Source organism: Eptesicus fuscus, chromosome 7 (genome assembly GCF_027574615.1).
Source record: "Eptesicus fuscus isolate TK198812 chromosome 7, DD_ASM_mEF_20220401, whole genome shotgun sequence".
Taxonomy (NCBI): Eukaryota; Metazoa; Chordata; class Mammalia; order Chiroptera; family Vespertilionidae; genus Eptesicus; species Eptesicus fuscus.
The window spans coordinates 45377322-45394051 of NC_072479.1; the positions used below are offsets into that span (position 1 = coordinate 45377322).

The 16730-nt window shown below is 40.1% G+C and overlaps 1 protein-coding gene across 1 annotated transcript in view; it reads left to right on the forward strand.

The window, feature by feature from the left end:
* GRIP1 (glutamate receptor interacting protein 1) overlaps positions 1–16730 on the forward strand; it is a 233869-nt gene that overhangs the window by 105766 nt on the left and 111373 nt on the right. Inside the window, exons 6-7 of the mRNA XM_028156465.2 lie at positions 1127–1202; positions 3768–3913. Of these exons, the coding sequence (XP_028012266.2) occupies positions 1127–1202; positions 3768–3913 (222 nt within the window). The remainder of the gene's footprint in view (positions 1–1126; positions 1203–3767; positions 3914–16730) is intronic.

The window sequence follows — 16730 nt, forward strand, 5'->3', positions numbered from 1 at the left end:
TCAGCCTTAAGAAGATGAGCCTTAGCTAATCATTGATTTCAACTTTCAGAAAACACTTGTAGAAGAGAGTATACTTTTAAAATATATATATTTATTGATTTCAGAGAAGAAAGGAGAGGGAGAGAGAGAGAACAACATCATTGATGAGAAAGAATCATTGATTGGCTGCCTCCTGCACACCCCCTACAGGGGATCGAGCCCACAATCCTGGCATGTAACCTGATCTAGACTTGAACTATGAACTCCTGGTTCATAGGTCATCGCTCAACCACTGAACCACACTGGCTGGGTGAGGGTATACATTTTTCTTTTACTGCTGTAGATAACAGAACAGAGATGCAAGGATGAAAGTTTCAGGAAGCTAGATGAAATAAGAATGTTAAGAACCTTCTGGTGTCTGTCCATATGTGGAATGGGCTGCCTCCAAGCTAGTGAGCAGAACCGTGTGGGTCTCAAGTGGATGCTGCGGGAGCACAGATTAAACAAGTTGTACAAAGGCGTCCTAGATAAAAGGATGATTTTCAATACATTACCTTCTATCTCAAAGCTTCTATGTTTCCAAAAATTATTGATGAGAAATATTTTATACAAAGTTAAAGTTCCCATTTAGCCTTGTAATTGGCTTGACATAGTCTGCCAGATCTACCCTCGGAATTTTGAACATGCCAATTTCACGGAGGCCACTTCAGCCACTTAAATTTTTGTCTTTCTTTTTTAAATACTTGGATGCTTTTCTTTTACTTTAGGTTTTTCTTCCTGTATGTCAGGTTGTAGACCTGCTCACCTGCATCACAGCCCAGGTTAATTAGCACCAGGTATCCCCACCGGCACTTTGTTTATAACTGGCAGCTGCTCTCATCGGCTAGGACTTGATAATGCGCCGAGGCTCTTGTCACACTAGTAGTTCAATATTTTATGTCACCTGTAATTACAGTCGTATATTTATTGAGAGGTGATGAAATGATGACTTCTAAAACACTCTATGTAAAATGACTAAGATTTTTGAGGCCACTATATGCCAGAAGAAAAAATTTGCATTTTCCTCCACACATCAACAAAAGTTCTCAGCTGGCATTTTGTCAGTGAAGGTTTTTGTGAAAGGAGCTGTATTTCTTTTCGTTGCCAGGGGGAGCACACGATGACAGAAATAAATCTCGTCCCGTTGTGATAACATGTGTTCGTCCTGGAGGGCCTGCTGACAGGTAAGCTCCATCTTCCTGTGTCACTATCCAAACAGATTAATAAAGCTTAGGGACTTTGGCAGAGACGTTGATGGGTTATAAATTTCATTGCAGAAGATAGATAGTAACTGAATATATGAGAATGTGAAAAGTGAATTAGCCTAGGCTGCGGAATCAAAAGAAAGGCTTGACTCTAGATGCCACACTTACTGCCCTGTCTTTGGCAAGTGACTCAACAGTTCTGAGCTCAGTTTCCTCCTTTGTGAAAGGGAGATAACAGCTATCTTCCAAGGTTTCCCGTTTTATCAACGACTGTGGCTGCGGGTGCATTGCAGGGGACTGGCCCTGCTGTGGCTCTGGGCTAAGAGGCAGCTGGCCCCTTGAAGGCAGGCACTTGAGGGGCATCAGCTCCAGTTGCTAATCTCCTGACTTGGAAAAACAGGTGGTGGTGGTCCGAGTCTTACTATTAGCAACATCATTATTATTAGTCCCTTTGATGATGGTGATGAATGTCAGAGGGAAGTAATTTTTAACAAAATGGAAGTATTGTTGGTCTCTAGTGCTTTCTTTTCCTGGCTAATTTGAGTACCTGAAGGATAGCTCCTTTAGCTTTCATCTCATAAACCTGGGGGGGATCCCAAGTAAAATCACAACTTAGATATCTCAGGGGATACTTACCTTTGTATTCATTTCCACAGCAAAAGTGGAGCCCATCATGGTGGGGGAACACAACTCCTGCCATTACATGTTGTGGAAAGAAAGGTGGGAGAAAAGTGCACTGGTGACCCCTGACCCCACTATGTTTCAGACCAGGAAAATTGTTTAAAACCTTTCCTTCAGCAATAGAAATGGTGATAGTAACCAGTACTACTCATTGAGCACTTCCCATGTGCCAGAAACTGTGCAAAGTGCTTGGCAAGGCATTACCTTATTTTATCCTCGCAACCACCCATGAAATGAAGTCTTTGTATCTACAGTTACAGACGACAAAACTGAGGCCCATCATGGTTACTGACTTCCCAGCTAGGATATCAAAGAGCTAGTGTAGGTTTATTTTCCTTCCAAGCTCATACTGTGAGCTCATATATTTTTTTAAAATTAATATTTAATATAAAATAAGAGGATATGAAGACACTGGTTTTTCACTTGTGCTAAAATATATATGCGTTTTCAGAGAATACAAAGTCAAATTTTCCAGGGAAATGTTGCCTTTTTCCTGTGGGGAAGCATGAGGCTTGGTTGGAAAGTTTGTAAGGAGGACATTCTGAGAAAAGGGAAGTGTGTGGAAGGCCACCTGCCCTGTTCATCAGAATTCCAACTTAAGGGAGACTTAGTGGAGTGTCGAAGGCAGTGCCCCTAATTATTCCTTGACCTTTCCAAACAAGTCTGTGCATGTGCAGACCCCCGAGTGTTTACTGGAATCCTTATACTTAATCCCTGGATGCCCTTGCCTAGAGGACAATGTAAACACATGTGTCCTCCCAAGATTACCCACCCTACTGATTGTATCTAAAGATAAAAACTGCAATAAAAGCCTAATGAGACAGGCAATCGGGGCTGTCTAGTTACGTTAGCCAGACAGTCCCTTAGCCCTCTCTTTCACAGCAAATGTTGTGTCGGAGTAATCCATTCATCCATCGCTCAGGGTCTACTGGTCAGCACCAGCATTTTCCCTTCTCATGCTTTTTCATTTCTTGCTTACTACCATTTAGAGTTGGAGTCAACAGAAACATCAGAAGCAGGCTAGTTTGTGAGCAACAAATTACCAAATTAATGTAGGACTAAAGGAAATCTAAGAATTTAAGATAAACATTTAAAGTCAAAACAGTTAGAGCGTTATATAGCTGAGAAATAGATAAGAGGTCGTTTTTATTCTTCCCAAATCCTAGACTCATGGACCCCCCGACCCCTATTTGGTTTTCTCATCGCTGTGACCATCCCTGAGGCAGGATGGTTATGATCTGGAAGCTGTGTCCTAGTGGTGTCACTAGGTCCTGAGGGATCTCTCCCAGTGCCCTGAGAGTCTGTGGTCCCAGCAGGGAGAACAGTATTTGCCCGACTTTTCCCGTGAATGTGAAACTGAATCAATTTAATGATCGCCAAATGGCCTTATAAATCAGTAGGAAATTTTATAGACTAGGGAAATTTTTCACCAGCATTCCTGTCCTGCTTGGGTTCACTGGTAATAAATTGAATGGAACTAGCAGGCTTTTCTGCTCACCTGGCTTTGGGAAAATAGGTGGATGCTATTTCCTGGACTCTAATAAATCATCTTCAGACATGTGGGCAAAAATCCAGAAGAGAGAAATGTGCCTTCATTACTCTTGTACCCCAAGAGTTAACTGCGGGTGACTTAGTTACTTGCTAATGTGTAGTTATTCTCTTAGTACTGATTTTCATATTGCAGCAATTTTCTGTTCATGGCTACCTCTTTACTCTCCTGCTGTCATACTTGAGGCTTAAAAGGAAATGCAAATGGGGTGGATGGCAGAGCGTGTATGAAAGAACCATGTTGGCTAAGTGACTATTAATGCTAAGCCCCATCGTGCTGAATTGCTAGAGACTGTTCCTCTGTTCTCCCTTCAGAGAGGGCACAATTAAACCTGGCGATAGGCTGCTCAGTGTGGATGGAATTCGACTTCTGGGAACCACGCATGCTGAAGCCATGAGTATTCTCAAACAGTGTGGACAAGAAGCAACGCTGCTGATAGAATACGACGTCTCAGTAATGGGTACGTGCCAGTCCTTCGGTTGTGATCCCGAAGCTGTAGTACATATCATCATCCATCCCCGATAAACTACTTTGTAATGAGAAAGATCTGCTGTGTCCTCCTGGAGCAGACAGAATTTCATCAATACCATAGCATAACTCTGGGTTCAGGAAGAAGTGAGTGGTTCCTTTCAGCAATTTAGAGTTCTTGTGTCAATAGACTCTATAAGGAGGTCTCATTCTGTCAGCGTGTTTCACCTAGCAATCAGCATTTATATGGGGATTACCCTTTGGCAGGAAAGTATTCTTGCCTTCCAAAGCACAGAAATAGCATTGTTAACTTAGGGGACATTTTTTCTTTTACTACAGAGTAAAAATTCCCAGTAGGGGATTCCTTTCTTTTTCGTAACTTCACAATATGAAGCCAGATAATCAGAATTAATGGAAATTACCATTTCATCATCAGACTTAGGGACAAAGCAAGGAAATGGACATGTAATGTCATTGATTAAAATCAGAAGTTGAGTGCCCTATTCTTTCTTTCAATAGTGATTCCAATAGGAAGTAACTTTATTTCTACCCTCATAACTATAATAAAACTGGGAAGATAGTCTCATGTGGCTCTTAAATGTTAAGTGAGGGCCAAAGATTTGTGTCATGTTGACTAAGGCAGAAAACTTATGAGAGAGTCCATTGAAACCCTGAAATTGAAGCTTAAATCATATTGTAAGTACTTCTTACAATTATCAGACTTGATTATGTGACCTGACTTTACCCATAAGTTTAATGCTGGTGCAATGTAGCACAGAAAAAGAAACATATTCTATAACTGCAAACTCCTCTAATTCCCACTCTGTATGATTAATGTAAAATAGTGTTGCTTAAAAGTATTCTTAATTTGCTTCCTAGCATGAAATGTCTTAGAAAGGTATGAGGTTCCCTAAAGGGCTTAAAGTGTGAGACCTAATAAGTTCTTAGCAGGATAAATAGGATGATGTGCCCTAATTATGAAGGAACTTTTCTCCCTTCATTCATTCTTCCTTTATCTTGTCTTGCCTCCCTCTTTCTCTTTTTTCTTTTGTTATATGGTTTTTAAATTAGATTTTTAGTTAGATGATTTGGCTTCTGTATTCAACTTTTCTGATTTCTAGCTATAATTTAGACCATGTTACTTATTTCCCCATGCCTTAGTTACCTCATTTGTCAAATAGGGACTAGTAATGCCTATTTTAAAAAGGTATTTGTGAAAACAAAAATAAATTATACTAGTAAATATATTTTAAATGTTGATACAATACATTGTTAACATTAAAAATTGAAGCAGATGTTTGGGATATTTAACTCATTCGTTCAGTCTAACAGTATTTATTGAACTTAGTGGGAAGAGCCAGGAATACAGAATAACAAACCTGGTCCCTGTCATTATGAAGCTCACAACTGATGGGGGAACAGATACTTTACCAAACAAGCAATCATAAGATGTGACCATTACCTACCATGAAGGGCATAAATGGGATTCTGTAATAGGGAATAAGGGCAGACACAGATGAGGGTTGGCAGGTTCCAATAATAGGGTAGTCATTGAAGAGGTGACAGGTAGGCTAAACCCTGAAGGCTTAGAAAGAACCAGCTCCCAAACTGAAGACAACAATAGCCTGTAAGGCCTTCAGTCTACCTCCCCAAAGGGGTGAGCAGCACTTCGGAGAAGATTCCTCCCTGTCTCATTATTGCCAGTTGGGAGGGGATGAGGTGATCCATCTGCCTGCCTTCTCCCCAACCCACACTTACATTCTTTATGATGCTTGACAGTTTTTACACTCCAGAGTTCTCAGATATCCCCCCTAATCTAGGGGAAAGTAAGCCATCAGGAAGGAAACACATTAAAAGTTTCTCTAAGTTGCTAGATATAAGACTAATATACAAAGCATTTCTCTATAGCAACCAAAAACAGCAAGTTAAAAATTTTTTTTAGTCCTTACCCAAGGATATTTTTTCTGTTGCTTTTTAGAGAGAGAGAAAAGGAGAGAGAAAGAGAGAGAGAGAGAGAGAGAGAGAGAGAGAGAGAAACATCAATGTAAGAGAGACACATCAACCAGTTGCTTCCCTCATGCTCCCTTGACCAGGACTGGGGATCAAACCTGCAACCCAGGTACATGCCCTTGACAGGGAATTGAACCCATGACCCTTCAGTCTGTGGGCCAATGCTCTAACCACACAGCAAAACCACCAGGACAGAAAGTTAAATTTTCAGATACCATTGATAATAAAAATAAAATAATATGACTCCTATAAGAAATAAATATAACAAAAGGTATATGAATCTATTGGGATGTAGAATATATAGCCTATATAATAAAAGCCTAATATGCAAATTGTTCAACCTGGAGTTCGACCACTCACTATGATATGCACTGATCACCAGGGGGCAGCGCGGAACATGGAGGGCAACACAGTGCTGGCAGCGGGCAGCAGTAGAGGTGCTGCCAGCCCCAATGGGCCCTCATGAGAGTGGGACCACGGCAGGATGGTAGAGCAGGTGAGGGGGCGGCTCCAGGCCAAGGCAGGTGCAAGCAGGGGCCTGATCACCCCACCGATCACCCCGCAGATGGCGACCAGTAGCGGCAGCAGGGGGCAGGGCCACCTCCTGGCTCCCAGGCGCTAAGGAGCTGTGTGGGGGGCCCAGCCCCAATCCATCACCCTGCAGACAGGATGGTGGAGCAGGTGAGGGAGCAGCATCAGGCCACAGAGGGGTGCCAGGTGGGGCTGCGTGACTGCAAGGCTGGGGACATGAGCTGGGGCCTGATCCCCGCAGGCCACCCCAAGGGACCCCACGCATGCACAAGTTCTTGCACTGGGCCTCTAGTATATATACTAAACTATCAAGCATCATTAGTAGTGCATAAAACTATCAAGCATATGTATAGTAGTGCATAAAAAATACAGAAATAAGTGAAGACCTATACAGTAAAACCTTAATATAGTGGGTTAATTTAGGTGAGGGGGTGTCCGTTAAAGCCGAAAGTTTGTTACATAATAAAGTAGGTTTTCCAAATATATGTGTAAAAATTGACAAATTAGTTAATCTGTTTTTACTTAGGTAGATATGTTTGTGTAATTAAAATTAAGTATGTATGAAAAGTTTAATTTCACAAAAAAGTTTTCTATACATATTACAGTAATTTAAATTTATACTGAATAGCTGTAGCATCCACCAGCCACTGCCAGTAAACAAATGCACACAGCTGGGGCATGTAGGAACATCAGCCTGCACACATTAAAACTGCTGCAGAAAGTCACCCAGGGACAAAAAACAATTATCACTCACAATGCGGTATGATCATGTGCTAATCATTTGCTGAACATTGTTTACCAGCAGTAACTCTTGGATTTAAACACGTAGACTATAGTTGTAGACTGTAATATTTATTTATGTCAGCGAAGTTACTACATTGTTTTTTCCAACATATGACCCGTTTGCTAAAATTTGTCAAAAGTAATGGTGAATTAATAACCAAAAATAGTTAATTTAATTTTAAGCAAATCTTGGTTTAAAGAATTTTAAAATTAACAGGGTGTTCATTTTCCCATATGACATATGGACCAGAAATTTTATACATTAAATCCGAAGTCTACTAAATTGAAGTCCGCAAAATCGAGGGTTTACTGTATCATGTTCTTAAATGAGAAATATTAATATCTGAAAGATGTCACTTCTCTCAAATGTATTGATAAATTAATTCTATTCAAAGTCTTAGAAGGATCTTGAGGTCAGAGGACCTTAATAAGCTCTTTCTAAAATGTATATGGTGTAAGAAAGATGGGGGAACAAACAGCAATGTACTTTGAAGCAATACGAAAGCAGAGAAACTTGTTCTAAGCAATATCAAGACTTATTCTAAAATTGTGCCATTGAATGTATATAATATTAATGTGGGGTAAAGAGACCAACAGAAGAAAATGGGATGACTAGAAGGCCACTCCAGATACAGAAACAGAGGTATGGTCTTATATCAGTGGGCAAAGGTTGAACTAGTCAGCAAATGATGCTGGGTCAGTTAGCCTCATGGGAAAGAGTTAATTAAATTCCTACTTCATTTCACACCCAAAAATAAGTGTATTTATGTAACCATTTCCCAACAGACTGGTATTATAAATAACTGGAATGAATATCCTTTTACCCAAATTTTTGTCTGTATTTCTGATTTCATTAAGTCAAAGACTATATTTATTTTTAAAATAGCTGATACATAATTTCAAATTGTCCTCCAGAAAGATTACACTGCAGGGTGGAGCAAAGTAGGTTTACAGTTGTTTGTATGGAAAGTAATATAATAATTAATAAATAATAATGCAAGAATAAACTCTGTGTTTCACATACTCACCACTGTAAACCCACTTTTGCCCTGCCCTGTATTTTATATTAATGCCAGCAGTATTTTAAATGTACCTCTCCCACTAGACTGTTATTATGTTTAATCATTCTGATGTTAAGTGAAAGTTGCATTTACATTTTAATTTACATTTTTAAAAAACTTATAGTGCAAGTGAGTTTTTTTTGTCTGAGCACTAGCCATTTTCATTTTCTGTTTTCTGCTTGTGTTCCTTATTCATTTTTCTGTTGGAAGTGCCCTTCCTTGTTTTTTTTAATTGGTTTGTATAAACTATTTATATGTTAAGGACATTAGTTTTTTGTAAAAACTTTTCTCGGTAGCTTATTTCCAATATATTTTATTTTGACATATTGAAGTTTATTTTGACATATTGAAGTTTATTTTCTTTTGGTTTTGGTTTTTCTTTTTATCTTTGGATCTAGGATTTTGCTTAGGATTTAAATAATATTTTTCTCAATAGTTACCAATATACCTGGATCAGTTAAAAAATAATCTATCACATACCCACTGATTTGTGATTTTTTAATATCAGGCATTAAGGTTTTAAATATGCTAGTCTAGCTCTGGGCTAGTTGTTCTTCTCTCTGTACCCAGTCCCACACCAGAATTCAGGATAGGACTTTCGGATTAAAGTCTTAGCATAAGGGTTCTAATTACCATAAAAGGACACAGATTTATTTTTTGAAAAATTATTTACCTACTACATTTGTTGCAATATTATAAGCTTTGTTAACTTTATACAGCAAATGACCAAACTTTTTTTTTTAATTTCTTTTTTTAGTTCCTTTCTCTATCTCTCTTTTTTTTACCACTCTTGTGCTCACTTTCTCTCTCTCTCTCTCTCTCTCTCTCTCTCTCTCTCTCTCTCAACTTTTTCCTTTCTCACTCTGAACCTCACTCTCTATCTCCCTTCCTTTCTTTCTTCCCTTTTCAGCCACTCCATTCTTTATAATATTCTGCTCTCAGCTTCTCACTTGTCAATATTCTTCTCTATTCTAATTGTCTTACTTGAGGTTTTTCTAGTATTTCCCTGTAGTCATATTCCTTTTTCTCTGTTTTGTCTTCCTTGCTTCTTTCCCATTCCTATTTTCCTAATTTAGGTTAAGATAGGGTTATAGATAAGGTCCAATAACTGAGAATGACAATTTGAGAAAAGGGAAGTAAAAGTAGTGCCTTAGAAAATTGTAATATTGGGTACTTTCAGTTAGAATTATTGTTCATCAAATATTAACTAACCTTTCCTTTTAAACCAACCTTTCATTTTATAACAACAACAAAAAAAAAACACATTTTCTTTTTGTCTTCTTTTTATGCAACTTTTGGATTTTTTTTTTCAAATGGAGTAAAATGAGCTCTTTATACAACACAGCCTACTTGTTACTCTGAGAGGCTCAATTATTTCTTTCAAACTTTTGGGGAGTCAAATTTCCATTAAAAATAGTTTACTACTCTTGTTTTCTCAAGTGAGAAAAATTTTAACAATTGAATAATTAACAAAAAAAAATGTTTAACCTAACTTTTAATGAGATATTTAAATGGGAAATAAGAATGATATTTTTCTTATTCAGCTCATCGGGATAGCAAAATCCTCAATAATTAAACATTTAAAATAAAACTATTAATCCTTAAAGGAAACCAGGAGATATTTAGAAATACAAAGGAATTAAATTTATCAAAGAACGTTTAAAACTTAAACTTTATATGCTTATATTCAGATAAGTTTTTGTCACTCTAGGATAAAGCTAAATAGATGTGTCTTCAGTTGAGAAAATGAGGAACAATAAATAGCTCAGTCATGTACAAATCGCAGAAACCTAATGTAGAGTAGCTTAAGGAGGGAACTGATTAGCTTTCAGATGTGGGGAGCCCAAGGTGTCTCCTGGCTTGACACACAAGTTCAACTCTGTCACAGGCATTCTGTCTCTCAGGTCTTCTTTCCTGGTTTTGAAAAGTTGGGATTCGTTTTCAACTTTTAAAAACAAGGGCTTTTCATTTTTAAAAAAACGTAAATATCTGGCTGCTCTTAACAATTTGATATCACTGGGCCAGCCTTCCTGCATATAACCATTGGCTTGAGTTGAGTCTCGTGTTGCCTCTTTGGAAATACTGTCTCCAGTTGGTCCACATTGTTTCCCTGACACCAACACCCTACAGCAAGTCCACCTCTATGCTTGTCCCTGCAGGCATTTGGGGTGGTGACCCTTGCTCCGCACCATCACCTTTCTGTTTCAGCCAGCCTAACCAATCTGGGTTGTGTAGTTTCTCAGGAATGGTGCAAGTATTCAACATTTTTCTCTGCCTCATCTCTCATTTCCTAAAATAGGTATGTCAGGGCTCCTGGAAGGAATGTGAAAATTTGGGGCAAAATACAGAGTTGAGAGCTGAGATACTCAACCCAACCCATTAGCACAGCCCACTCTCTCAGTCTCTCTCGGTGAGCCCCTGTTGGCCCCATTCTGTCCCTGCTGGGCCTGCTCTCTCACTCTTGGAACACCTGATTGTTTCCTTGGGCTTGGGGAAGATAGGAACCGAGAAGGCTCATCCCTAATAAGTTAATCATTAGTTTCTAGGTCTTTGAAGTCATTTGGATAGTCTAATTTTAGTGTAAAAGGTACCCATTAATATTTTTAATACCTCAGTAACACGAAGGTAACAATATAAAATACTGTAGACTACCACTCAGGAGCTCATTCCTCTTAGAGGTTTAGTGTTCTACTAGGTGCCAAGGAGATGAGGAGTGGTATGGGAGCAGGAGTCACATGTCTTTGTAACTTAACATCTACCTTTTCCCTAACAGCCCATTTGACTGTATTTTAAGTGAAATCCATTGTGAGAGAATCCACAGGATCTTTTAAATCTTTTGTACCACTGCTCCTCACCTGTGACATGAGAAGGCTAGACTACATTATCTCAAAGATCCTTCTGGCTCTAATATTCTGTGACTCTTGGAATTTAGTAACTTCTCAAAGAGGATTGAGAAGTTATCACCACTTCTTTTTCATTGACATAGCTCCAAAGTAAAATAATATCAATAAAAATAGTTTAAAGGTAACATTTAACTGTAGTTCAGACTGAATTAAAATGGTTACAGCTAAAACTGCCAACTAAAAAGGAAAGTTGGTCATTTCCCCTGTTAATGGCATGAAACCCAGCAGTCCCATTAACAGTTATAAATGTCCCACGGATTATTTCCCAGCATTCTTGTCATGGCATAAGGCCGACATGCTGCTGTGAAGCCATTATCTGCGAGGATCTTGTTCTTGGCATTCTGAGACATTTAATAAATGAATAAAACGTTGTTTTAAATTCCCTCAGATTGAATATTATGCTTCTAAAATTAACCATGTCCCTTAAGGGGAAAATTAGCCTTTTAATTGTAGTGTATTATAGAAAAATGAAAAACTGACTGAACTTTGTCAGGGGAACTCTGTCTTTGCATGGCAAGTTTCTCTGGGATCGTGTACATGTATTAGGTAGATGAGAATTGCTTTTCCTTTTGAGAGGAGTAGCAGGCAAACACTTAGATGGGTCATAAGGTCAGATCTTGACCATCTATTTAGAGTACTGCCAAGGTACTAATCAGGATTCCTTTTCTCTATGGTTGGATACTAACTGTATACGCCTCATTGTGTTAACAGTGCACTTGACACCACTGTCCTAGTTTATCCATTCGCTGTTAAGGAAACCAAGCTTCCTTTTTTGTGTGTTGTTATTTTGTTTTGTTTTGTTTTGGTTTTGTTGTTTTTGTTTTGTTAAACGTACAGGGTTTTACAGGCTCCAGGGTCACCACAAATTTAATGTTCAGCGTGGAAGGTCACATTCCTAGAATAGTGCATGAGAACTCTGGAGTTCACATTTGAATATTTTAGGGAAGTTTTGGTCCTTCTCAGTGAACGTGTATGAGACTGACCTTAAATAAGGCCTTCCCCGCAACCCGCTATTCCCTTCGCAGTGCTGCTTTTCCCAGGGCTCCTGTGGTCACAGGCTGTGAACATGCCTAATCTTCTCGTTCTTGTGGTACAAAAAAAGAGTCTTCCTTTTTTAAGTTATTTTATTTTATTTTTCAATTACAGTTACGTTGAGTATTACTTTGTTTTAGTTTCAGGTGTACAGTATAGTGGTTAGACAATCGTATACTTTACTAAGGGGCCCCCCTGATATTTCCAGTACCCACAGGGCACCATACATAGTTATTAAATAATATTGACTATATCCCCTATGCTGTACCTTACATCCCTGTGACTATTTTGTAACTACCAATTCATACTTTTTAATCCCTTCACCTTTTTCACCCAGTCCCTGCCTTTCTATTTTGTTTGTTCGTTTATTTTGTTCTTTACATTCCACATATAAGTGAAATCACATGGTGTTTGTATTTCTTTGTGTGACTTATTTCACGTATGTCCATCCATGCTGTCGCAAATGGTAAGACTTCTTGCTTTTTTTTATGGCTCAGTAATGTTCCATTAGATATATGTACCGCTTAATTTTTTATCCACTTGTCGTTGGTGGGCACTTGGGCTGCTCCCACAGCCTGGCTATTGTAAACAGCCCTGCAGTGAACATAGGGGAGCATATGTTCTTTCGAGCTAGTATTTTGGGTTTCTTTGGATAAATTTCCACAAGTAGAATTGCTGGATCATGAGGCAGTTCCATTTCTAACTTTTTGAGGAAATTCCATACTGTTTTTTTATAGCGGCTGCACCAGTCTGCATTCCCACCAACAGTGCATGAGGGTTCCCTCAAAAAGGAGTCTTTCATTCCATGACTTCTTGACACCTATCAATGGGACCTATAGGTTCAAGGCTAAATGTTGAAGTCATAATTATTGTTTTATTTACCTTGAGATATAGCAAAGGAAGGTATTAGGTGTTTTAAAAATTAGAAATCCAAGGTAAATTATTTGCTTAGATGACAGGTTATAAGTGCCAAAGTCAAAACTCAGTCTTTTCTCTAAAATAATATACTGCTATTAGCAACTTACAGTCATAATAGCTTCCAGTCACTACGTATCTTTTATGTTCAAGGCCCTTTATAAACATTGTGTTCTTACCATAAGAGATAGACCTAGGTATTACCTATTTGTGGAATCAGAGAAGGTAAAATAACTTGCATAGGTAAAGAATAACAGAGCCAGAATTCAAACTGTTATGTTCAATTCCTGTTTAACCATCAGAGCTGTCTTAATGCAACACTTATATGATAACTAGGGCCTGGTGCATGAAACTCATGCACTGGGGGGGGGGGGGGGGAGGTCCCTCAGCCCGGCCTGTGCGCTCTAGCAGTCCGGGAGCCCTCAGGCAGGAGAGGCTCCCACCACCACCACTGCGCTCACCAGCCGTGAGCCCAGCTTCTGGCTGAGCAGTGCTCCCCCTGTGGGAGCGCACTGACCACCAGGGGGCAGCTCCTGCATTGAGAGTCTGCCCCCTGGTGGTCAGTGTGTGTCATAGCAACCAGTCATTCAGCTGTTCAGTCAATTTGCATTTTAGCCTTTTATGCTTGTGGGATCGGGCTGAAACCAGCTCTCCGACATCCCATATTGCGAGAGGGCACAGGCCAGGCCGAGGGATCCCACCGGTGCATGATTGGGGCTGGGGAGAGATGCAGGAGGTTGGTCAGCTGGGGAGGGACCACGGGAGGGCTCCAGGGCATGTCCGGCCTGTCTCGCTCATTCCCAATCGGCCAGACTCCAGCAGCAAGCTAACCTACTGGTTGGAGCATCTGCCCCCTGGTGGTCAGTACATGTCATAGCAACTGGTTGACTGGTTGACTGTATGCCCCCTGGTGGTCAGTGCACGTCATAGTGAGCAGTTGAGCAGCCTTAGCATATCATTAGCATATTACACTTTGATTGGTTGAATGGACAACTGGACGACTGGACACTTAGCATATTAGGCTTTTATTACATAGGGTTCTTAAAACTAAATGTTTAGAACTGAACTCAAATTCTCTCCTTACCCTGTTTCTGTCCCATCTTTCTCATCTTAGGCTTTAGTGCTTCTATCTGAGCAGTTCTCAAATAAAAAATCTGGCCATAGTTGGTTTTGCTCAGTGGTTAGAGCTCCTTGAACTGAAGGGTCACAGGTTCCAGTCAAGGGCAAGTACCTCTGTTGCAGGCTTGATACCTGGCCCTGGTCAGGGCATGTGCAGGAGGCAACCAGTCAATGTGTCTCTCTCACATCAATGTTTCTCTCTCTCTGTCTCTTTCCCTCCTTTCCAATCTCTAAAAATCAATGGAAAGAATATCCTCAGGTGAGGATTAAAAAAAAAAAAGTCTGGGTCATTGTTCATTTTTCCCAGCTCCACTTACACAGGGTCCCAGCTCTTCTCTCTAGTCATCCTGCTTGTCTCTGGTTTTGCTTTCCACACACTTGTCCTTGCCTCTCTCACAGATGCCACCCTCTCTCCCAGAGAACTGCAGTCACCTCCCAGCTCATGTCTATCTGCACTCTGATGCCCACTTCCATTCAAATCCCTGCTCACCCGGAAGCCCCAGAGCCTTGTATGCAGCATACAATGAACCATGTCCTCTCACTCAGTGTCGTCCCACTATATTTTGAATAAAATTAAACTCTGTGTTGTGCGTGTGAGTCCCTGCATGTTTGGTCTCTAGAGCGGCCTCTCCTACTTCAGCTTTTCAGTTTGCCTGTGGCTCACTTCTCTTTGAGTCCCAAGGCTTTTTTTTTAAGCTCCTCCCCCATACCTGCCTCCTCTCCTCAGGAATGTTGCACATTCCCTTCCCTCTGCCTCAGAAGTGATTCTCCAACCCTTGCACATGTACAAACACACATTTTTTACCCAGCCATTGTGTGCATATCCTTTAATGTCTCAGCCTAAATGAGACTTCCTCAAACTTCCCTGATACCCTATCTAAATTAGGTCTTCCTGTTTTACTTGCCCTTACTTTTCCTTTACAATAATTATCACCATTATGATCCTAATTTACCGGTAAGATAGTCTTCTCATCTTGCAAAATTAAGGGTAAATAGTTACTTTTCTCTGAACTCCAAAGATAGTAGTAAAAGATGTAATAAAGGCCTAAGTAGCCAATATATATTCATATTTGGATATTGTTATGCATTCCTTCTTCCTTTCCCTCACTCCTCTTTCCCCTCACCCTTGCCTTTCACTCTCCTTCCCTTCAGTTCCCTTCAAAAAGCATTTTCTCCAGGTTATAAATAAAAGCATCATGGTGCCTGAATCTTAGAGAACTGCATGGAAGGGTTTTCCATGACTCATTGGTCCACACTCACAGTTGATTTCCTGCCCGGTTGTTCATTAGCTATTTCCAGTGATTCAGGAACACCATAGCTCCAAGCTCTAAGAGTAAATGTTAGCCTAGAGATTAAGACTCTGAAAAAATACACTAGATTCTCCAAAGAAGGTATACAAGCAACAAATGATTTCTCTCCCGTTCTTTGAATATTGGGAAGTACTAGGATCAGAATGGCCTGTGTCACCCTGGGTCCAGCCCTCTTATGTTAGAAGAACCTTGTTTTAACAAAACAGCAAGTATGAGTCTTCATGATAAAAGTCCCTAAAAATGGAGCTTTTGAAAGGTGTCCTGCTCTAGAATCTTGGCCGGTTGAAAGCTTGTTGTTCTGTGGGTCATTTGAGGATTCCCCAGCTTCTCTTTAGTTTCAGCTATTACTGCTAAGCAGAGATGTAAATCTATTGTATCATCCATACTTATTGTCCAAACCCTGCCGTATCCCATACTTTCCACAGAGGCCTGAGCCTTGTAGGCACAGGTACAAGGAAGACTCTGTTAGCCACCCATAGGTGTAGTTTCAGATAAGCATCATATATTTGAACAAGCAGAGTTTTGACACGACATTTTGGCCCACTGGACTCTCTCATCCTGGCCTGGTTAAGCCTATAGCTACTAAGCCACGCACTCTGTCTCAGAGAGTAGCAAGGAGTGGTTATCATTAACTCAATGAACTGGGTGAAGCACTCCAGTGATATTTCAGCTGCACTCCTGCGAAATCCCACTGGCCTTTCGCTGCATGCACTTTGGTTCGTCACTGTTGGCTGCCTATTTCTTAGGACCCCTTTGAAGTTTTGTCACAGACTCTACTGAGCTGTCTCAGAGTGTAGACATGCTTAGGGTGCTCTGGAGCCTCTTCTCACAAGGCACTTCCTTACCTTGAACATATCTGTTGAGCAACTTGAAAGACAGTTTTGTGCTGAGTGGTACATTCACCTTGCAGAGTCTGCTTCACTTGTCTTACTGTCCAAGCAGAATTATAGTAAAAGCTTGGCAGCCTCTCCAGCAGAATTCTCACCCTCGGGAGGGCAGACGGGGGCCTGAGCTAGGTTTTAGCTTGGTCAGTCAAGCTTAAGGTATTAAATATTCTACCTGCGAAAAAATTAATTTATTTTTTATAATTTGTGTAGTTCAGAGGCTCTATGTGTTGGTGTTTTTTTAGTATCTTGCCCAAGATA